We start from the raw sequence: 22,852 nt of genomic DNA, 5'->3' as shown, positions 1-22,852 counted from the left end.
CGCGTGAACAGTAATGGGATCTGACGTGGTTTTGATGCCTCTCTCTCCTGAGTGGCAGAAACAAAGTCGTCTCTGGCAGCAACTTGCACACAAAGTGTCCCAACCAGAGAAGCCCCGCAGGAATTCACTGTTGACTGGTGCTGTAAAACTCATCTCCCACTCTCTCTCTCTCTCTCTCTCTATCCTTCTCTCTCTCTCTCTCTCTCTCTCTCTCTCTCTCTCTATCCTTCTCTTTCTCTCTCTCTCTCTCTCTCTCTCTATCCTTCTCTCTCTCTCTCTCTCTCTCTCTCTCTCTCTCTTTCTCTCTCTATCCTTCTCTCTCTCTCTCTCTCTCTCTCTCGTTCTCCGGCAGAGCCTTGCAAACTGTGTCTGCTGAAGCTATGCGAGTATGCCAAGGTTGACTGATGAATGCACAAAAAAAAAAAAAAAAAAAAAAAAACACATCCATGTATGTTGCTAATGCGACATATTCTTCAATGCAGAGTGAGGCTGCTGAGGTGTCACAAGTCTCCTTAATATAGCAAAACACAACACAACACCACACAACACAACACCAAACAACACACCACACAACACAACGCACAAAACCAGGCCCCTCTGGCTCTCTCCTTCCATCCTATTCCATCACTCTGTACTCTTCAGAGGAAGACGCCATTGTTCATCTCGTACGTTTCCAGAGGTCTCGTCTCTTTTCACGGGCATCAGATCCGGAGAGTTCTGTGTGGCGGCACATTTCAGCGTACTTGTGCCTGTGTGCACAGCGCTCGTCTCTGGCATATTTCATTTTTTTTCCCTTTTTTTTTTTTTCGTGTCAGTACATTCTTCTAACTTTCCAACCACCCACACCTGCCAGTTTTGGGTCTCTGGTTTGCCCTCAAATGGAAGATGTTTGCAAGGTCAGTTTTCACGCTGCCTCCAACTTAGATGCCCAACCTCCAGCATATGATGTTTTTCTTTTACATTTCTTTTTGCCGCATCAGTGGAACTGTCTGGTTTTTCTCAGGAGAAAAAAAAAGCCTGCCTCTCATCTCCTTCCTTTTCCCTCTCTTTAAACATTGCCTCCTACCTATCATTTTTATTTATTTGTTCCTTCCACCGGCTTCCACGAGCCAGGCGCCCAGCACTCCTCCTGACCAGAGGATGATTCAGCGGTGGCGCTCATATTTCCTTAGCGAAAGGAGCGTGGAGCGGGCCTGTGTCCTCCCACCAAGATAAATGAACTGCTCCTCGCCCCCCCACCCCCCCACCCTCCGCCCTCCCCCCATCAGCTCCACCTTAATCTCTCAGGACGCGCTCCCACCCTCCTGGAACAATGCGAGGGGGGCAACCCTTCTCTGTAAAGTCTGCAGGCATATCGCCCCTGACGCTCCTCTCCTCCGCACCGTGCCTCACCGCGCCTGTCCCCTGGGTGTGCTCCCGTCATGACACAACATCATGGAGCCATGGCTGGCTGGCTGGCTGGCTGAGGGGAAGCCTGGCTCAAACTCACATGGCTGCTAGTGACTCACACTGGTGTGTGTTCCTCTGTGTGTGTGTGTGTGTGTTTGTGTTTTGTGTGTATGTCACGCTGAAATTTCAAAATCCTATTATTGCGATGGCTTAAATAGCACTGGTCCCAGAAGCCCGGTGTGATATTATAATGAGAGCAGGAGAGCCCCTAGCTTGGCGTCGCCAACTCGGCTGCTGCTGCTGCTGCTGCTTCCCCCCTCCCCCCTCCTCTCCTCCCCTCCCTCCCTCCCTCCCACCCACCCATAAAACTGCATAGTAAGAGCCTCATTAATAATGCAGCTCATTAAAGTGTGTAATTAATCGGGAGCGGTGTAACGGGGAGAGACCGGCGCTCACGGGGAGCGCTGCCGAACCCCGCTGAGAACGCGGCAGCCACACTGCATACGGCTCAGCCAGATGCATTATTTATCCCACACAGAGAGAGAGAGGGAGGGAGGGAGAGAGAGAGAGAGAGGGAGGAGGAAAACGGAGAAAGAGAACGAAGAAGGGAAAGTGTTAGAGGGAGGGGTGGTGAGACAGAGGGAGAGTCAGGGAGAAAGAGTGAACCTGGGGAGTAGAAGAGAGAGAGAGAGAGAGAGAGAGAGAGAGAGAGAGAGAGAGAGAGAGAGAGAGAGAGAGAGAGAGAGAGAGAGAGAGAGAGAGAGAGAGAGAGAGAGGAAACGCAAGCGGAAGAGAGACTAGGATCTTGCACTGACATGCCCAGAGACATCTTCAGGCATCACAGCCAATCAGGAATGTAGTAGGACATTTGAACACAGAGGGCAAAGTGTCTGTCTGTACTGTGTGTGTGCGCTGCATGGAGTTGAGCAATAAACATAAACTACTAGATATCCACATGGTTCTCCCTTTGCTATGGCTGCCCTGGCTTTGGTCTGTTGTTGCTTGTAACAGAGCAGGCAGCCTCTGATACACGAGCTCATCCAGTCACACCACCATTTTGGTTCTTCCTGGTTCCTGTGTGGAGATGGTTGCAGGCTTTCAGGCAATTCCCGCCATGCATTCCCACCATCTCAGGAGATCTGGGAAAACACATGGGAACTCATCATCACATTCCATGATGCATGGATATGTACAGTATGTGATGGAGAAAATTAAGAGTGGGTTTCAATCTCCCAGCAGTCCCCACATACTGAAAAGTGTGTGTGTGTGTGTGTCAATCTGTGTGTTTATCTGTAGTTACAGCCTAGGCTAGAGTGAAGCATTTCCCATGTTGGTAAGCAGAGGAGCGTAGCAGGAGGCCCTTCACATGTGTGATGGGGCTCATGTAATTCTGGGTTGGATGCACACACACATATACACGGCGTTGTGTAAATCCTTATCCAGTTGCTGAGGGGCATGTAACAGGTCGCGCGCAAAGAAAAAAAACTGTCGTCGGACGGGCGCTCTCTGCATGACGAGCTTTAGCCAACAGCCACCCCCCCCCCACACACACACACCCCCTTCAACTGCTTCGCCACTCCAGATGTGCCTTAATTTACTGCGACTTGGCTAATCATAGTAATTAAGGATTAATTACTGTTAATCACTTTTACATAAACTTGCTGGCAGTGAGAGAGCGGGTGCCCGCTTTGTGAAATGTGCCATGCTGACGAACACAGACGGCAAGGCCGGGAGGAGAGAGAGAGAGAGAGAGAGAGAGAGAGAGAGAACGCAGGGGGGGACTGAGAAACTGGCATCCATCTCGGCTGGGATGGTGGAGGGGGAGAATTTCCCCTGAGCTCTGTGCTCATCCACTAATCATCCCCATGTTCAGCACCCATAACGTGCTCCACTCCGACACAAACACCTCCACCACGCTCCACTCCGACACAAACACCTCTTCTGCGCTGTCGAGCAAGTCGAGTAAAGTCGGAGCCTTTGGCCTGGGTTACATCCCACTGAACACGGCCTCTCCTGACTCCAGAGACTTCCACTTCACTCACAGGATTGTGGGTAGGGTGCACTCGATACCAAACAGAGTTTAAAATAGTTTTAATGTTATGCAGTACACTGGACATGATTACCATTCAGTGTTTCCCACAGAATTGGGTGTGGTGGTAGGTTTGCAGAATTAACTCGAATGCAACAGTTTTTAAGAAATTACTGCAGCGCGGTTATGATTCTAACCAGATTTAAGCCCAATTTGGTACAATCAGGAAAATCATTGTGTGGTGGTCAATGTTGATATTGTGGTGGGCCGCCACAAATAAGTCAATGTATGGGAAACACTGACCATTGATGTACAGTGGTTCAGAGGCAAATGGGAGTGGCTAGATGACCTGCTTACTAGGCATTGGCCTATTTGCCTCCTTGCCAACTTGCCTAATTATTAGTATAGCAAATTATGCCAAGCGTCTAGAGTGGCAAACCTGCATGACTAAATAGTGAAGCGTGTGAGCCAGTCTGGGGCTGGTGTTGTTTGGGAGAAGGGCACGGGTGACGGTGTTGTTTGGGGAGAAGGGCACGGGCGACGGTGTTGTTTGGGGAGAAGGGCACGGGTGACTGTGTTGTTTGGGGAGAAGGGCACGGGTGACAGTGTTGTTTGGGGAGAAGGGTGCGGGTGATGGTGTTGGTTGGGGAGAAGGGCGCGGGTGATGGTGTTGTTTGGGAGAATGGTGCAGGTGACTGTGTTGTTTGGGGAGAAGGGTGCGGGTGACGGTGTTGTTTGGGGAGAAGGGCGGCGCGGGTGACGGTGTTGTTTGGGGAGAAGGGCGCGGGTGACAGCTGAGCCGAGTGCGCGTGCAGCCTGCGGGGTGCTGCTGCTGCTGTCCTTGCTAGGCTGACCTACAGGGTAATGGGGACAGGTACAATACTGCGCAGAGCAGTAGCCTCTGACAGCGAGAGATGCAGTCACAGCAGACACGGCAGACACCACTCCTGCCCCCTCTGACACCCAGCACTGGGGTGGGCTGGGGCAGAGAAAGGGGGGGGGGGGAGAGTGCGGGGGGCATTGACAGAAGAGGGCAGGGTGAAAGATAAGTGGGTGTGTGGGGGAGTTGGTGTGTTGGATGGGTGATGGGGTTACTGTCTGACCCTGTCCAGCAGCGGTCCTTCTTTTTTTTCGGGTTTTAGTTGGGTGTCCCTGGCAGCGGTCACCTCCACGTCCCGGGCCGGTCTGAGGCGCTGACACGCTCAGTTAGCCTCCTGAAGGAATGGCTCTAATAAGGGGCTGGAGGGGTCTTTTAATGACCCGGGCGCCGGCGACCCCGGCCAGCACTCGCACTGCGCCCTGGGGCCCAGGAACAGGCCGACGGAGGGGACCGGGCACACCCCACTGCCCCTGCCTGTTAGTGCTGCCACAGGCCACCCTAATAGAGCTCCTCTCCTCTCCTCTCCTCTCCTCGGCTCCACACCGATCCTCTCACCTCTCTCTTCCAGTAGAGATGGCACCATTGCGTTATATAATGCTGGTACTCACACACACACACACATACACACACACACACACACACACTGCTGGCACCAGGATCCGATACAGCGAAGCTTAGCAGTTTTTTTTCTCTCTTTTAGATCCTTTTTTTCTCATCCCTCCTCTTTATAAAAGTGTTTGGAGAGGGTTTCCGCAGGGGAAAAAAAAGTCCATAGTAAAGTTTTCAGATGATTCAGTGGTTTTATGCAGCGCTGGTCATCAGAGCAGAATGAAAAGGCCTTTCATGGCTTCTTATTTGGTGACTGGGGCGAATGCTTGATATTTAAGCCATACCCCATCCCCTCTGTCCGTTTGTCAGATGATGTTCATGTGCCAAGAATCTTTCCCTCTTTCTTTCTGTCCCTCTTTCTTTCTGTCCCTCTTTCTTTCTGTCCCTCTTTCTTTCTTTCTTCCTTTCTCTCTCTTTCCCTCCCTGTCTCTCTCTCTGACGCCCTGAGGCCTCTCATACAGAATTAAAGTCTACGTGTGGAACCCAAGTCAGATGAGATCAGGCGCATAGATCATATATATTTAAGCCCCTGCATGTGAGATAGGAGGAGAGATACCACTGGCCTCGGGCCTCACATATTGTGTCTTGTGAATAAGGAGCACCATTTTTCTAATGAATGCCTCTCGCATGAAGGCGGCCCGACCCAAGGAAATCGTCCTCCTCCAGTGCCTGATTTCTCATCTGTGCCTTCCCCCAGGCTTCGGCTTGGCCAGTAATGATTATAATTACCATTATTAGAGCCGGATTGGAGGAAGGAGAGTGAATGTGGCGGTGGTGGTGGTGGGGCATGCTGTTTCAGGGGTGGTGGTGGTGGGGTTTGAGGATGGGCCCCCCTAACGAAGTGGCCTCGCCGGTCCTCCTCGCCTTGGAACTGCTGGTTGTGGGGAGTGCGGGAGATGGGGTGGGGGGGTGGTTGGGGACTAGAAGCCACCAAATCGCTCTAATGCGACGCCTGTCAGCTTCGCTTCCGCCGGTTGTCACCGTGGCGACGCACGCCCCGGCTGATTCTTTTAATTGACTTTTTAATTTTATGATTCGATTTCAGTTTTTTAATTAACTGTCCTCCGACCTACCTTTCACTTGTCCTCGTGGTAATTTCACCCCTGTGCCTGTGACTCCTCACTCCTTGTGAAATCCAGTCTAAACAGCCAACAGCACCAGAACAACTGCATGATAACTGCAAAAATATTCAAACAAAAAATGTATCTTAAAAACACAAGTGTATTTTAATGGTGTTGCCAAGGATTTGTTTTGAAATTCAAAAATCAAGTGCACTGGTGTCCACCCCTAGGTTGGCAGTAGTAATTGTATAATAAATATTTATGATACAGCGTGAGCAGCTTTTATAGATTCTCCATGTATCTCCCTAGTACTGTGTGTGTGTGTGTGTGTGTGTGTGTGTTTGTTTTTTCTCTCCCCCCTCCTTTTGCCTCAGCTTGTGGTTGTGGTAAAGTGACTTCATGCCAGTTAAACTGCAAAAGGGAAACGAAGGAGGCGAGGTGGAGGAGGAGGTGGTGGAGGAGGAGGTGGAGGAGGAGGTGGCCTGCTTTTAACAGTTTGAAGTCTGTCGTCCTCCTCCCGGTGCGTGTTGCCTCCTTTTCCATTCCAGTACACTTGCGACTGCATAATGAATTATGCCGATGTTGAATTAGCATGTAGCTGTCGCTTCGACTCTGGAGCCTGCCTCGTGACAGGACCACCGTCGCACAGGCCCGCGCCGAGCCACCATGATTTATTAACTGCTAAAGCCACAATGAAGTGTGCCCACTGAATCACCAATGCAAACAAATAGGACCAGCGCTGTCAGAATAAATCTGCGGCGACAGGCCCAGACCAGCCCAACTCCAAAGGGTTAATTAGGCTAAAGGCTCTCGCTCCTGCCCCCCTTCCCCAACCCTCACCCCCTTGTTCGCATTCTATTTATGAAGGGATGTTTTTGTTTTGATGCCCGTGGTGTATTTTTACATTGCTAGTTTATTTTTATGTCTATTGAACTGTATTTGATGTGTACTGAAAACAATAGGTTATATTCTATTATGGTGTGGATTTTGAACTTGGCTTTGTGTAGATTGAAAATTGAAATTGAGTTCTCCAAATAATAATTCATAGTACTTTATTTAAATATAGTGTATTATTAACTAATTATTTAGGCATATGTAATATTGAGGTATTCGGTATAAATATAAATATATATGGACACTGGCATTTCATTCCTGAATTAATATATATGTGTGTGTGTGTGTGTGTAAATATATATAGGCTACTGCCTAGTTTTATAGAGGAATTAATTCAGGAATGAAATGCCAGTGTCCATTTTGTGTCCTTGTGGTATTTCCCTCAACCTCTGCAACATGCTTGCTTTGGCGACCAAGGTGTTGCTGTGCTAGCTAGACTGTGCTGTGCACTGACCGGTCTCGAGTGTCAGTTTGGCTGTCTCCCCACTACCCTCCCCCCCGCAACCCCTCCGTCACCACCACCTCCACCCTGTGCCCATGTCCCTGGGTGCAGCGCGGTGTCTCGTGTTACAGCACTGCAATGCAAAAGTGCAGCCAGCCAGTCCAGAGGTGCCAACCAGTGTGAGGGCCTCCCCCATGGTGGCCTGCCCACCCCCTCTCTGCCCATACATCTGGCTAACAATGACAGCAATGCCCCCAACATCATTAATTAAACATTAGTTACCCCCCCACCACCCACCACCCCCACCACCGCCGCGCGCTCCCCTATCAGCGGACCTCTGCTGCTGCTCTGTGGGGCTGCCCAGTGGAGCCAGCAGTGTGGCCCGTCTGCGTGCCGGAGACATTCAGGAAGGGATTAGGCGGTGTAATGGCTTTTGACAGCCGGGCGTTATCCAGCGCTAATCCGATAGGATAAGATATCTGGACACGGCGTGTTGTGACTCTCCGGGCCAGATATTGTAATGCCATTTAGAGAGACCCGAAAGCAAAGCGGAGCCGAGGACCGAGCCGATACTTGGAGCCCGGTTTAGGTCACCTCCCGCCCCACGAAGGGGGGGGGGGGGGGCTACTGATACTCTGCATATGGGTAATACCCAGCAGCTTTGTGGTCGCCTAATGAAGACCCAAGTGAATGCTGTCTGAAATTTCAGACAGAATTCAGAAGTGTGTGTATGTAGAGTAGCCACATGATGCGAAGTCAAAGCCCCCTTTAGCCTGCTGATGGTATTTGTCATGGTGGGTAACTTATTCACTTGGGCTGCCCTAAGCTTGGTGTTTATGCATGCTTATGGCAGGTGTCATGACATGTAGCCCGTGCAGATCCACCATGGGTGGTCAAGCACGGCCAGCTTGAGGTTCTTTAAGTGTGTCGCTGCATATTTGAATGTCATCCTCCACCCTTCGATGTGTGTATGAAGCGAAGCTCTCGCTCTCGCCCTCACCCTCTCCTCTCTCGGCTACGCTTCAGTCACTAAGAGAGAGCAGAGGAGAGGAGAGGAGAGGAGAGGAGAGGGAGAGAGAGGATGCATAAATCGTCCCTATGCCTGATCCTCCTTCAGAAACACAGCTGGAAATGGAATAAATAGTGGACCGATGAGCGAGCGGCGAGTTAAAGGCATCCGTCCTCTGCTCTTATCTTTATGGGCTTTGTATTAAATATTGATTGGGTTTGTTGAAGGCTGGATGCACAGGGCTTGAGCTTGAATGTTGCATTTGTTTTGATGTGAGTGCGGTTTCGCCCCAGCATAAATGGATGATGTCCACTTTTGAATTTTTCTTTTTTTGGGAGGGGGAGGTGTGTGTGTGTTTGTGTGTGTGTGTGTGTGTGTGTGTGTGTGTGTGTGTGTGGTGGTGGTGGTGGGGGCCAGTTGCTCAATATGACGTGATGACAAAACGAACCATCTGCCCGGCCTTGAGACGCCGCGCCTGACTGTTATGACAGTCCACTCAGCACCAAGAGAAAGGAAAAGAACGAGGAAGGGGAGGAGTAGTGGGGGGGGGGGGGGGAATTAACGGATCTTATCTTCCATCAAAGCGCGCACTGAGTGGAGGGGGGAGACTGACTGTGTGCTCTCAGTGTGCTGAGAGTAATGCATATCCCTGCGCATGGCTGAGGGGCGTCAAGAGAAATGAAAAAGGAGAGAAGCTGACTTGTCTAGTAGGAATCGATCAGTGGAATTCTTCCACCTCCTCCTCTCTCTTGCGCTCTCTCACCCTCGGCTCTCTCTCACATCACACACACCCTGCCACATCTACCCCCCCACTCTCTCTCTCTCTCTCTCTCTCTCTCTCTCTCTCTCTCTCTCTCCCCTTTTCCCTCTCTCTCTCTCTCCTTAGCTTTCTCTTTCTCTTGCTTTGCCATACTGGCAGAGGGAGGCTGGGTCACATCAGCACAGCCATCAGCCATTCTCACTGCCATAGTAACCCCCCCCCCACACACACACACACACACACACACACATACACACACACACACACTACCCCCCCTCCCCTCCTCTTTAGCTTTCATATAGCCCAGGATAAAAGGCTGGCTAATCGGTTACCAAGAGGGACTGGCACGCTGGCAACAGGGGAGAGGAATTAGGCCTTGTCTAACAACAAGCCATCTTTGAAATGCCTCCAAGTGGGGGGAAAATAGCTCCAGAGTGAATGGGTGATGCTCTCTGAGAAAAAAAGACAGAGAGAGAGAGAGAGAGAGAGAGAGAGAGAGAGAGAGAGAGAGAGAGAGAGAGAAGAATGTGAGTGTGTGTGTGTGTGAGGGAGAGCGAGAGGAGAGAAGGGAGGTTTGAAATTGCACACGGGTAATTGTTTATCCCTGGGAGCGGGCTTGATGTTGGTCGGCGGGTGGCTAAGTAAGTTCAACAGCCCTCGTTTGACGGGGGAGGGCCGCACAGACCCAGGGCTGGAAAATATTAGGAGGAATCAATTAGCCCGCCATTACAGAGTGAAGTGGTCCTTACTGAGTCGTGTAATTATGACCCACAGCAAAGCCAATTTTATGGAAACAGTTTCACCCCCCCCCCCCCCCCCTTCCCCAACCCCCCTTCTTTTCGCTTAACTTAATTGTATGCATTTACAATAATCCATTTTTGTGGGTTTAATTGTGCACTCTGGGCTCGGGCTGAGAGATGCACATCTTTGTTTTTCTCTTTTGATTCGATGTGGGCTGCGGCTCCAAATGCATACCAGGCGCTTGTGGCTTGTTTCTGACTGTCCAACAAAAACAAAAAAAAACCCTCTCCACTTCCTCTCTGGCTAATTCTGCCCCTCACCGCTTGACTTCAGAAAAAAAAGCTGCGGCCATTGTTTCTCAACCAACTAAAATAATAATTGCCAAAATTATGCAGATTAGCCCGAATTAAGCCACTCAGTGCAATCTCATGCAGCTTATATATCAGTTAGTAGAGCAACACATTAAAGCCCAATAAAAATCAATGGGGCCTAAAACCAGTGAAATACGATTACAGTCACAGAGCTGCTGAAAAGGGAAAAAAAGAAAGAAAAAAACACACGCACACACACACACACACACATCCTGATGGCAGCTGTTCGTCTGGCTAGCTCCGAGAGGATGTTGCAATCAGCTGTCGATGAAGGATGACAGGCCTCTCAAAATGGCACCGTCCTCCTGTCCTGTCTGTTGCATCGCTCCTGTGTGCGTCTCCCCTGTGACAGATGCTCTCGCCCAGGTCATGTGAAACCAGAGGACATAGTGGAGGTTGGCTGAACAGGAAAAAACACACACACACACACACACACACACACACACACACACATGCATACACACACACACTGTCTCTTTCTCTTTCTGTTATGGTTTTGCAAACAGAAACGTAGTCACCCGATCAGACAGAATGGTGGGGGGGGAAAAATCCCTTTGAAGATGACCGGGACATACTTTTGTAAAGGTCATGTTACTAGACTTTTTGTCATTGTCTGATGGAAAGTGTGTGTGATAGGTGTGTTGAGACGGCGCATTTTTCCGTCTCCCGAAGAATGACACGGTTTCCTCGTGTGTCAGCCTGCCTCGCCAGATGTAGTCATCTTCGGGAGATGAACGTCCACGCTTCACAGACATCTATGTAACGTTGGGCTGACTTTTGAACCTCTCCCCTATGATCTCTTTAACTGTTGTTTTTCTTAAATGAGCGTATCAGATTCTTCCCTTTCGCTCTTTTTTCACCCCCTTCGTCAAGCTCATGGTTCCTCTCGCCAAACGTTCATTTTTTCTTTCCCTCCCTCTCTCCTCTTTTTAAAAGACTGATGGTGGAGATGCTTCAGGCCAAGTAAAATAAACACTGGTAGATGTGAAGCCAGGACTTGGCAGACGTGAATCGAATCGTAGCGTGAACGGGGGTGGGGGGGGCTGTGGGGGGTTTATGTTCCATTTTCATTTGACAGTCTAGACGTTTTATAACACTGGGAAGAATTCTGCAGGCCTTACTCCTCTGCTCTGGGAGTCAAGGAGAGAGAGAGAGAGAGAGAGAGACATCAGCTTCCTTCCTCAGTTTTTATTTTTTTTTTGCATGTGACTACTGCTGTGCGCCATAATTTTTAGTATCAAACGTATGCTTTATCTTCAGGGGTTCTCCACAAGATTAGTGTCCTGTGAATTGACTGCTATGCATCACATGCAATCCTCATTCAATATTCACTTTGTCCACTTGGACCGGGAAGGATGTGCGATGGCGGATTTGTGATGACCTTGCGTTTCAATGGCGTTAATCCCTCCTGCTTCACTAGATGCATGAAGGAAAGGGGATTGCTATGGGGTTTTATTTTCGTCAGCGAACGAATAAATATAGCTGCTGTGCTCCTAACAAGTTTATAGTTTTTCACTTCAAATAAAGGCCAAGAATGTGTAGCTTGGGCCTTGTGGCCTGACAGTGTTTTTTTTTAGTTCTGTTGGATGTGGCCTCTGGTGCTGTAGGCTGGCCTTCGCACTCTCTCCACTGCTATTTACGAGGTGGTAACCACAGGGAGAGTGTTACACTCTCGCACGTTGGAGTAGCTCGCGTCACAAAGAGGGCCCGCACCAAACAACAAGAGGAAGGAAGAATGGGAGAGGAAGAAAGGGCTTTAGCAAGACACAGTAACTGCTAACTGTAGCCTCAGCATGACTCGAGTTTATTTAGACTCTTTAGGTGGGTCAGAGAGGACTCCAACGCCATGTGGTGATTATGTGACCAGGGAAGAAGGGGGTTATTATTTTTACCCCCTTCTTTTACCCCCCCCCCCCCACCCCCACCCCCTTTTCACTGGACTGGGGTACCTTATCAGGTCGGCTGAGGAACGGGCTCTAATGAAACAGGATGTTAGTACAGTCGCTGCTCCGCGGCTCTCCCTGGAGGGAAACCCCAGGCCACTCAATCTACCTCATGCTGGGCCTGCGCCCTGAACTTCTGACCCCTCACACACTCGCCAACAGCCTCCACATTTGCATTTTGACTCTACTCTGAAGGGGGCTCAGGGTGGGAATAGTGTGTGTGTGTGTGTGTGTGTGTGTGTGTGTAGAGGTGCGTTGAGTGTTTTTTGGGGGGCTGGGGGGTGGAGGTAAGGGTGGGCTACGTCCAGCAGGACTCTTTCTCATCCCTTTGACCCCCCCCCCCCCCCCCCAACGTTCCCCACCCCCCTCCCTGACCGAGCGTCCAGACCATGAGCAGCAGACTGAGGTTAATGCACCAAGCGCGAGCCATTGTCTTGGGATTAATGAAGTGCTTCCGCGCTCCTTGTTCCCCTTTTGGGTCAGAACAATGGGTGGCATAATAAATGTGAAACACTTGAAATGGCAGAAGCCACTGCTGAGATTTCCAAAGTCTCAAGGTCATATTTTGTGTCATTTTAAGTGTCAAAACTCCTCAGGAAGACGGTTAGGTATCTACACAACTCACCTAAACACACTTCAGATTGATTTGGCAGCTAGAGATAAGGGACATCAAATGTGCTTGTCATTAGAATGTATGTGGTGTAGTTTTTTTTTGGGGTTTCCACTTAACATTACAAACAAAATATGTTTGTTTTGTGTTAGTACCGGTATGTGTGTTTTTGAGTGGATGTGGGTGTGCACCTGTATTTTGTTTGTGTTTGTGTGTGACTCTGTGTGTTTTGTGTGCGGTTGCTCAAGTGTCTGTGCTCCATTGCTCATCAGCTGAAAATGGAGGGTGGCCTCTGCCTTTGCCTAGAAACATCAAGGGAGACATCTAGTGGCCAAGAGGGGTAAAAGCACAGCAGCCTTTGTCTTCTTCAGCAGCCCTGCTGCCAAACACCTTCACTCAATGGGACAACATAAGTGTCAGTCTGATGCGAAAGAAGTCGCATAGAGTTACCACAGCACTATCATTTACATCATTTACATTCAGCCGTTACTCCTGGCCTCCATGTTAAAAGAACATATCAATGAAAAAGGAGATCTCCATGCATGAACAATGAAATAGTGCCGCATTAAGAGTCTCTCCATAGGCTTGGCATCTAGCTGAGGTTGGTGACAGACTTTAGCACATGCTCCTGGCAGGGGTGTGTGCGTGTGTGTGTGTGTGTGCGTGTGTGTGTGTGTGTGTGTGTGTGCGTGTGTGTGTGTGTGTGCGCGTGTGTGTGTGTGCGCGTGTGTGTGTGTGTTGGAGCACACAGTCAGGGGGCCCGCCTGCCTGCCTCGGCTCTCCCCCGTCACGGCTCATTAGCCGGGGATGTGTGAAGGCTGAACCTCCATCTCCATCTTCACCCGAGATCGAGTCTCCATCAGCTTTAATGGAGCACGGCAGATAATGGGGCGCACGCGCACGCCGCACCACAGACCTGTTTTTTCTTTCTTTCTTTTCTTTCTTTTTTTAGTAAAGAAAAAACTAAGTAACCCACGACCCGTAGCATCTGATGTGGGTCTGAAAATTCAAGAGTGATGAGTTTGTTTTGATTTGTTTTGCGGGCGTTTGTAAGCACAGGGAGACTCGTGGTCTAGTGTCCACCACCTCGTAAAGTGAAATGAGGTGTGTGTGTGTGTGTGTGTGTGTGTGTGTGTGTGAGGTCTCATCTGTTCCACCATGCGTCACCAGAGTGCCCGCCTGTGAGTCAGTTTGGACCCCAGCTGCCGCTGGCATGAGGTGGCGCATGATTACGCCACCACCGCTGTCGCCACGGCAGCCGCTCTCATACTGTGTTCATGACGTGCCCGTGACTCACCTTTTGATCTTTTCTCTCCTCCCCTCCCTCCCTCTCCCTTTTGTTGTTGTTTACAGTGCTCAGTATCCGCGGCGCCCAAGAGGAGGAGCCTCCAGATGCTCAGCTCATGCGATTGGATAACATGCTGCTGGCCGAGGGTGTGTCCGGCCCGGAGAAGGGCGGAGGCTCGGCAGCGGCGGCCGCGGCGGCGGCAGCTTCGGGTGGGGCCGGCGCGGACAACTCCGCTGAGCACTCAGACTACCGGGCCAAGCTCTCGCAGATCCGGCAGATCTACCACACGGAGCTGGAGAAGTACGAACAGGTGAGAAAACAAAGCTCGTTCCCATCCCTCAACTATGACGGCTGTCTCTGTAGCAACCTGTCTGTCGATCACTCCATCATGAGCCGCCTCACGAGTGTATGCTCAGACCATGTACACACACACACACACATACACAAACACACACATACACACACACACACACATACACAAACACACACAACTTCTCTCAACACTCCAAAGGAGTCCTCAGTCTCGTGCTCTCTCTCATTCGCTTGCCTGATCTGATTTCTGACCGGCTGATCTGATGTCTGACCTCTGATGGCTAACATGCTACTTTGGTAGACTACAGTAGCTGGGGGATCAACTTTACACCTGCACTGTGAAGTTGAAGTAGAGAGAGGAGAAGAAAGAGGAGATGGCCTCATTGGAGTGCTGAGATGTGCCCCACTTATTTCCCACCATGCACTTGCTTCCTCATGATCTTACCCATGATCCTCCATCATTCATCTCCATTAGAAAAACACTGGTGCAAGAAATGTCCCCTTCCTCACACCCAGCTTCTCCGGGTCTCGGCAGCGTAAGCATGGCCTCCTCCCTCTCTCCCTCTCTCTCTCTCCCTCTTTTTCTCTCTCTCTCTCCCTCCCTCCCTCCCCCCCCTCTCTCTCCCTCTTTCTCTCTCTCTCTCCCTCTCTTCTTTCTCTCTCTCTCTTCCTCTCTCTCCCACCCTCTCCCTCCCTCTCTCTCTCTCTTTCTCTCTCTGTCTCTCCCTCCCTCCCTCCACCCCCTCTCTCTTTCTCTCTCTCTCTCTCTCTCTCTCTCTCTCTCTCTCTCTTTCTCTGTTTCTCTCCCTCCTTCTCTCTCTCTCTCTCTCTCTCTCTCTCCCTCTCTCCCTCCCTCCCTCTCTCCCTCTGTGGAGTGTATGCAAGATTAAGCCTTACAGGAGATCTCCTCCATTGTCGTCACCTTCAGTAATGAAATCTGCACTTCGCCCTGTGCTCCTCTATCTGTGCAGAGATTTCTGTTATTAATTTATCTTATCTAGCCTGTGACTGTCAGATTATCAATCCCTTTCATCCCTTCCCTCCCTCTCTCCCTCCTCCTTCTCCTCCTCATCCCTCTCACCCTCCTCTCTTCTCTCCCTCTCTCCCTCCTCCTCCTCCTCCTCTCTTCTCTCCCTCTCTCCCTCCTCCTCCTCCTCCTCCTCCTCTCTTCTCTCCCTCTCTCCCTCCTCCTCCTCCTCTCTTCCCTCCCTCTCTCCCTCCTCCTCCTCCTCCTCCTCCTCCTCCTCCTCTCCCCTGCTTGCCAAGCAGAGGCTGAGGGTTTGTGTCTGTTTTGAGGAGATTGATTTGCAAACTGTTCAGGAGGAATTTCATCTCCACATAACAAGGAAACGGCGATCGTCAGCTCCCGCGCTGCACAGGCGTGTGTGTGTACTGCTGTTGAGACATGGACACACATGCCAATGCATTCGTAACTAACACACTCACCTAGACACACAGACACAGGAGCACAAACACAACTGAACCACACACATGAACACACACATACACACATACACATAGGAATACACACATGGATTCAACACACACACACACAATCACACACAGAGGTGCATACACATTCAGGCATGTAGATACACACACACACACACACACACACACACACTCAACACACACACACACACTCAACACACACACACACACACACACACACACACACACACACACACACAGACTTACTCAGAGGCACACACACACACACAGTACTTTTCTACCGCAATTTAAAAGCACACTAATGGAATAGCTTTAATTGCAAGTATGCAATTGTTTGGCCCTGAATGGTTATTGATTTCACTCCACTCCACCACCACCACCATCACCACCACCACCACCACCATCACCACTACCCTTCCCCGCCGGCATGGAAAACTCCAGACCCCCATCACACTACCTCACAGACCCTTACCGATTCTCTGCATGGCAACGACCAGTCCGCAGCCACTACCAAAGCATGCTGCAACAAAGTTCAACACGCTAGCTGTCAGCATTCTGCTGTATGTGTACCAAATCCAGTTGAATTCTGTGCTAGCCAAATAGAGTGTAAATGTGAAGCAGCTTTAGGCAAGTGCTGACCTTAGCTTTTTTCTCCCCACCCCGTCGGCAGAATGTGTTTTGATTAGCTTTAGACAGGGTTACCATCCATAACCTCACAAGCTGCCAGGAATGGAGCCGCCGCACCAGACACAAAGTGTCAAAAAAAGTCAAAGTCACGTGACTTGTGCCAGCACTTACATGTTGTTGATTTATATACTGTATTTAAGATGGTATCCGGCTGGAGAGGCAGTTACGCAGGGAGTCATGGCAAGACAAACCAGGTACTCCTCCAAACCCCGCGCAGACCAACTCCCATACACGCTAGTTTGCACACCGCCATCACCACCAGAATAAGACCAGTAAAAAATCACAGTAGACATCATTAAGCAGAATATAACCAGATGTCACAGCTGACATTCACCACCTTGGTCGGGGCCTCGGGGTAATCACACAGGAGCCCCACCCATTCTCTCCACCCAGGAGGTGCTGGTGTAGATGCCTGTGGCCCTACGCGTAGAAATAGTGCTCTTGGGGCCGTGCCGACTGGATTGGAATGTGTTTTCACATTAGGGGGTGAGGAACAATATCTTCCTACACTTCTATGGGTTCTGAAATGCTAACCGCTCAAATGGGCCCCTCGAGGCCGAGGGGTGGGCACAAGAATAAACTCCTGGATGGCAATACACGCACTCCTGTTGAGCTGAAACGCCAGGCTTGCAGTTTGACACAATTTTTAAAATGTGTGTGTGTGTGTGAGTGTTTATATATATATATATATATATATATATATATATATATATAGTGTGTAGTGGAGGGAACAAGGCATGTGTCTTGGATGGGCTACTGTAATATTTATCATGGTGTGAGTGCTTGAGAAGTGCTTGGCTGGAGTTTGCCAGAGGGCAGTCGTGTTCCCATCTCGGCTGCTCAGCGCTCGGGAGAGACTGAGGGACGGTGACGCGGTGCGCGAGAGCCTCAGCTGGGACGCAGCCAGGCATTGTCCTTGGCGGCCGCTCAGGACATCCGCACCTGTCAGGATGTCGAGGAACACGCTGACCAGCCTGCCAGTGTGCCTAGATGCCCCTGTGGCTTGGCAGTTGCACCATCCTTGTTGACAATATCAGGGATTATTTTTGGCCATTTTGTAATATTTTTTTCTCTTGTCGTTTGTTATTTCCTGTCTCATTGCGTGAGTAGTGACTGTCGTTTTGCCAGTGAGGCACTTTCTGAGTTACAGTAGTAGCCTAGCATGCAGCAGTAGAAGTGAACACCTTTGTTGCTTGTCAGTAAACTGGATTTGGTTTTCAGATAGTAAAGCGCTTTACACACACTTTAGAGGGCAAAGTCAAAACAAACAGCACACATGGTAGTTGAAAATGTGTCCTACATACTAATAATACTACTAATAATATTTTGTATCGTCTGTATCTGTGTGCATGTCATACCTTGTATCCACAAACTTTGTTTTAACCAGTTTTGTGAGTAACTTGGTGCAATGTTTTTGCTAACCTAGCTCTTGCTTTGTGGTGGTTGCGGTTGTGTGTGTGGGTGTGCGTGTGTGTGTGTGTGTGTGTGTGTGTGTGTTTTTGTTTGTTTGTTGTAGGCCTGTAACGAGTTCACCACCCACGTGATGAACCTGCTGCGGGAGCAGTCTCGCACGCGGCCCATCTCGCCCAAGGAGATCGAGCGCATGGTGAGCATCATCCACCGCAAGTTCAGCTCCATCCAGATGCAGCTCAAACAGAGCACCTGCGAGGCCGTCATGATCCTGCGCTCACGCTTCCTTGATGCCAGGTCAGTATGTGTGTGTGTGTGTGTGTGTGTGTGTGTGTGTGTGTGTGTGTGTGTGTGTGTGTGTGTTTAAAGCGTGTATGTCTGTGCATGTGTTGCTGACTCTGTGTGCGTTTGCATTTATTTATGTGTGTGTGTGTGTGTGTATTTAGGTGAGGTCTGGTGCGTGGGTAGCTTGTATCAGCAACTGTTTGCGATACCCCACCGATGCAGCTGTGCATGGAGCGGGGGGTGGGGTGGGGTGGGATAAGGTGTGTGTGTGTGTGTGTGTGTGTGTGTGTGTGTGTTTATCAGCCAAATCCATCCTCGCATCCCCGTTCTAATCATATTCCCTCCTTCACAGAGGCCTCCACCATAGAGCACTTTGTTTTTGCCTTTATCTTTGCATGTCCTCTTTCGATGAAGAGCGCACTCGTGGAATCTAATTCGACAGATGTGTGGAGCATCATTCGACACACACTTAACATCGCACCACACACACGCCTGATCCCACCAAATCCGTGTCAGGAGATCCTCCATGGTTCTCGAACCTATACATTTAAGATCTCTGTCCCCAACTCCCCCCGAACACACACACACACACACACACACACACACACACACACACACACACACACACACATACACGCTATAATGCTTCCTCCCCTTCTTTTAAAATGTAATTGCTTGTTCTCCTTGATACATGTATGGGGGATTTGCATACATTTCTTTGAGAATAAATCACGCTGGAAGCTCGGGGTTGGAGGCATAACATTTAAATGAGGCTTTCGCTCCCCCCACAAACCCCCCCCCCTCCACCTCCCCACCTCACTCCCTCTCTCTCTCTCTCTCTCTCTCCATCCATTCTGCTGTAAATGATGTTGAGGATGCAGGGGGAAAGGGGCTTTCTTTCTCTCTCTCTTCCTATCTCTGTCTCCCTCCCTCTCCCTCTCTCTCTCTCTCTCTCTCTCTCTCTCTCTCTCTCTTTGGGCGAGAGGCACGGGCGCGTTCAGCCCCTCCGATTAATCCTCTCTCGCCTAGCCGGAGAGCACGCTGTGTCGCATTTCCATATTCTGAAGGAGGCTTTTGGAGGGGTGTGTGTGCTGGTGTGTGTGTGTGTGTGTGTGAGTGTCTTTGTATGTGTGTGTGTGTGTGTGTGTGTTTTTTTCTCTCTTTCGTCTACTCTCCCTTCTTTGGGAATGGGCTCAGACCTCGATCCATGGCAGGGATTTGCAGAGGGGGGCTGGCTCTCTGCATATGTAAAGCCCTCCTGCGACGTGCCACATGGAGTGACTCTCAGCCTGATAGGCGTGCAATATGGAGGGGTTGGTGAATACATTGGCAGAGCACAATTTTGTCCTTTTCTTTTCATGAAACTTGGCACCTTGTTTTTTAGTGCATGTGTGTGTGAGTGTGTGTGTGTGTGTGTGTGTGTGTGTGTGTGTGTTTGCCCGTGTATGTGTGTGTGTGTGCCCATGTATGTGTGTGTGTCTCTTTGTTTCTATTGTCTACTGTCAGCGGTGTTTCGAGAGGTAACTCACGCTGTATGTGTGTTCTCTTTTTCTCACTCTCTCTCTTTTCTCCCCCCTCTCTCTCTCTTTCTCCCCTCTCTCTCTCTCTCTCTCTCACTCTGTCCTTCCACAGACGGAAAAGACGGAACTTCAACAAGCAGGCCACAGAGATCCTGAACGAGTACTTCTACTCCCACCTGAGCAACCCGTACCCCAGCGAGGAGGCCAAGGAGGAGCTGGCCAAGAAGTGCCAAATCACAGTCTCACAGGTGCAGTACAGAGCCTCCCGCCCTTCCTTCTCCTCCTTCCCCTACCGAACACAGCAGTTAAGTCTTGGCCCTCTTAGATCGCAGCCAAACCGGGTTCAAATCTAGCCTGATCTGGTTTGGAATTTGACAGGTCTTTGCCAGATCAGGGTCATACCCATTCTAGAGTTACTGAAAGTCTTCGTCCGACTTGATTTTATCACCGGGGAAATGCAGAAGTGAGGTGTGTGTGTGTGTGTGTGGGGGGGGGGGGTTTATCAAGAAAAACTGCCATGAGATCATCTAGCCTTGCCGTGATTTCTGACTTTTATTTCTCCCCGCTGGATAGTACTCTCCAAACTGTTCAAGTGGATTTATGTGTAATTATTTGAGGACTCATCTGAGCTCCATAAAAAAGAGGGAGAGAAAAAAAAACACGAACCAAACGAAGGTGTAGAGTTACAGCAGATGATTTGTTGAGGATGTCTAGAGCTGACACAAAATAATAAAGGAACACGTTTACCTTCTCCCCATCACTGCGAGAAGGGCAAGGGGAAAAAACAACAAAACTTTTACCACGGGATTGATTTCATTCTCATTTTAATGTTGTTTATCATTAGCGCCTCATCGCTATCCCCGTAGCTTCATCTGGGAGTATATTAGCGCTAATGGGTGTTAGCGGATGGTGACTGATTGGTGCTAGCGTGTGTTCTGATGATAGTCTGCAGCCGTGGTGACATAATGAGATTGTTATTGGCAATCATTTCGTTTTTCTGGCGCTAATGTGGACTCGCGGTGTTACGGGCGCGTGGTGTTTGCGTTGCGCGCCAGCTTCGCAGTGAGGGCCCAGCCTCAGCTATAGCCATCAGCTCTGCATGCGCGTTAGGCTTTATTGACTGCAACATTTCCCAGCCAGTAGGACAGCTGAGGCTTTGCCATTAGCTTCACACAGATAGCACCATCAAGCCTCCATATTTGCCCACTAGGTTAATTTTGAATAGGGTTGAATCGGGAACCAAATGTTTTTAATTAATCAACTTAATCTAATTTGATTAATTAATCAAAGTCTTTGTGTAATATGTAATCTATTTGGCTGCACTGGCTGCAAGTGGAATGGATGAGTTGTAACTTGGACTTGTGTAAATCTCATGCTGTTGTGTGAGCCGCAGTGATATGATGATTTAAGCTCCACTAGTTTTTTGGAAAACTGGATTCGCTGACTGGAGTTTGTAAATTTTGTCCGCACGTCTGCAGGTTTCCAACTGGTTCGGAAACAAGAGAATCCGGTATAAGAAAAACATCGGGAAGTTCCAAGAAGAGGCCAACATGTACGCCGCCAGAACTGCCGTGAACGCAGCCAGCGTCTCTGCGCAGGGAAGCCAAGCCAACTCGCCCTCAACCCCCAACTCCGCAGGTGAGTGAGCACAACTGCGCTTAATCCTGACAGTATTCCTTCACCACCAGCACTGTTGATGTTGGACTCTTTCCCTCCCTATCTGAAAGCTCCACAACATGACATCTCTATATGTGGCCTACACAGAGTAATCCCGAAGGCATAGCAGCACTTTTGCTACACAATGCTTTAAGTATAAATCAATAGATAAGTAACACTGTAGGATGTTTAGGAGCTTGGAGTCTAGTGAGGAAGGAAAAGCTCATCATTTAAGGGTTGGCTTTGGTGTTGAGTTGCAGTGCTCAGCAGAGCGATAGTCAAAACTTCCACCGTAACAGAAAAAACAGCAGTAGACAGGGAGAAGGGGAGGGGGGAGCAAAAACAGATGATGTGCTACAAGATGAGTTGTTGACGTAGATTAGTTTACCTGGGCCCCATGCTAGATAGCATGCTTTGCTGTCTGTTTCTCTTTGGCGCTGCTGTCCAACTCTAATACAGCTATTTCTAACCTCAAGCACAGACTTGTGGCTTGTATAACTCACAGCTATTTCTCACTGTTGATAAACGAGTCCTGGGGTGTGTGCGTGCATGTGTGTGAGTGTGTCTATGTCTGTGTGTGTGTGTGTGTGTGTGTGTGTGTGTGTGTGTGTGTGTGTGTGTCTGTCTGGCCGATTGTTATTGATGTTTTGCTGCTATCTATCTGTTTTTATGGGTTTCCAGATCATTGCAAAAGACACTGAACGTTCAATAACAATCAGTTACTGAAAAGAAGAAAAAAAGGCAACACGGGGGACTAAAGCCATTCAAAGCCTCTGTTCTCTGGCCGCTAACTGTTACTAGCCTCGTTTGCCTCTTTGCTTACTCCAGCCACCCTTCACCCAACCCTGTCTTTTCTATGGGTCTGTCTTGCTAACTGCATTAGCCTGCTAACCTAACCTCTGCATGGTGACTCCCCCCACCCCCCCAAACCCCCCCCCCCCCGTCCTCCTCGTCCCAGCTCCCTGGGCCGGCGGTGGAGGAGGTGGCGGCGGGAGACGGCGTTGGTGGTGGTGGTGGTGGTTGGTGCTGCTCTGGCTCCTCCTTCGTCTCTCTGTGATTCCGTTGCTCCCTCTCTTCTTTCAGGTTCTGCTGGCTCTTTTAACATGTCAAACTCCGGGGACTTGTTTATGAGTGTGCAGTCTCTCAATGGGGACTCGTACCAGGGGGCTCAGGTGGGAGCCAACGTGCAGTCGCAGGTAGGGCACAAAGCAGCAGCACAGCAAACAGCAAACAGCAAACAGCCCCCCCCGCTAGCCCCTGACCCTGGGAGAAATCGGCCCCAGGTCTGACCAGAGTCCTCGCTGGGTTAAATCTGGCACGGAGCGGCCTTTTACTCAGCAAGATCTTCAGATAGACCCATTCTGAATCTGCAGAGGTGGAAAACATCTTCATCTTCAGAAAGTACAAGTCCTGCCATAGACGGGTTCTACCTGTGCACTTGGCTCAGGTGATTTCACTGATTAGCTGATCCACCTGGCTGAAGAGTTGTGCTGGTTGCAACAAA

General features: G+C 49.8%; 1 protein-coding gene across 4 annotated transcripts in view; it reads left to right on the top strand.

Annotated features, from left to right (window-relative positions):
* Window positions 1-22,852, top strand: part of pbx1b (pre-B-cell leukemia homeobox 1b) — a 69,456-nt gene that overhangs the window by 39,721 nt on the left and 6,883 nt on the right. Inside the window, exons 3-8 of one of the 4 annotated variants that reach the window (XM_076279014.1) lie at window positions 14,092-14,336; window positions 16,618-16,671; window positions 17,994-18,184; window positions 19,805-19,940; window positions 21,171-21,330; window positions 22,432-22,544. In XM_076279014.1, coding sequence (XP_076135129.1) covers window positions 14,092-14,336; window positions 16,618-16,671; window positions 17,994-18,184; window positions 19,805-19,940; window positions 21,171-21,330; window positions 22,432-22,544 — 899 coding nt within the window. The remainder of the gene's footprint in view (window positions 1-14,091; window positions 14,337-16,617; window positions 16,672-17,993; window positions 18,185-19,804; window positions 19,941-21,170; window positions 21,331-22,431; window positions 22,545-22,852) is intronic. The other 3 variants (XM_076279015.1, XM_076279016.1, XM_076279017.1) reach the window with 3 other exon arrangements.

This window comes from Alosa pseudoharengus, unplaced genomic scaffold (genome assembly GCF_046254945.1).
Source record: "Alosa pseudoharengus isolate Yale_2024_CS ecotype anadromous, Long Island Sound unplaced genomic scaffold, YU_APseudo_1.1 YU_APseudo_1.1_scf_11, whole genome shotgun sequence".
NCBI lineage: Eukaryota > Metazoa > Chordata > Actinopteri > Clupeiformes > Clupeidae > Alosa > Alosa pseudoharengus.
This window is presented reverse-complemented; position numbering and strand designations above follow the sequence as displayed.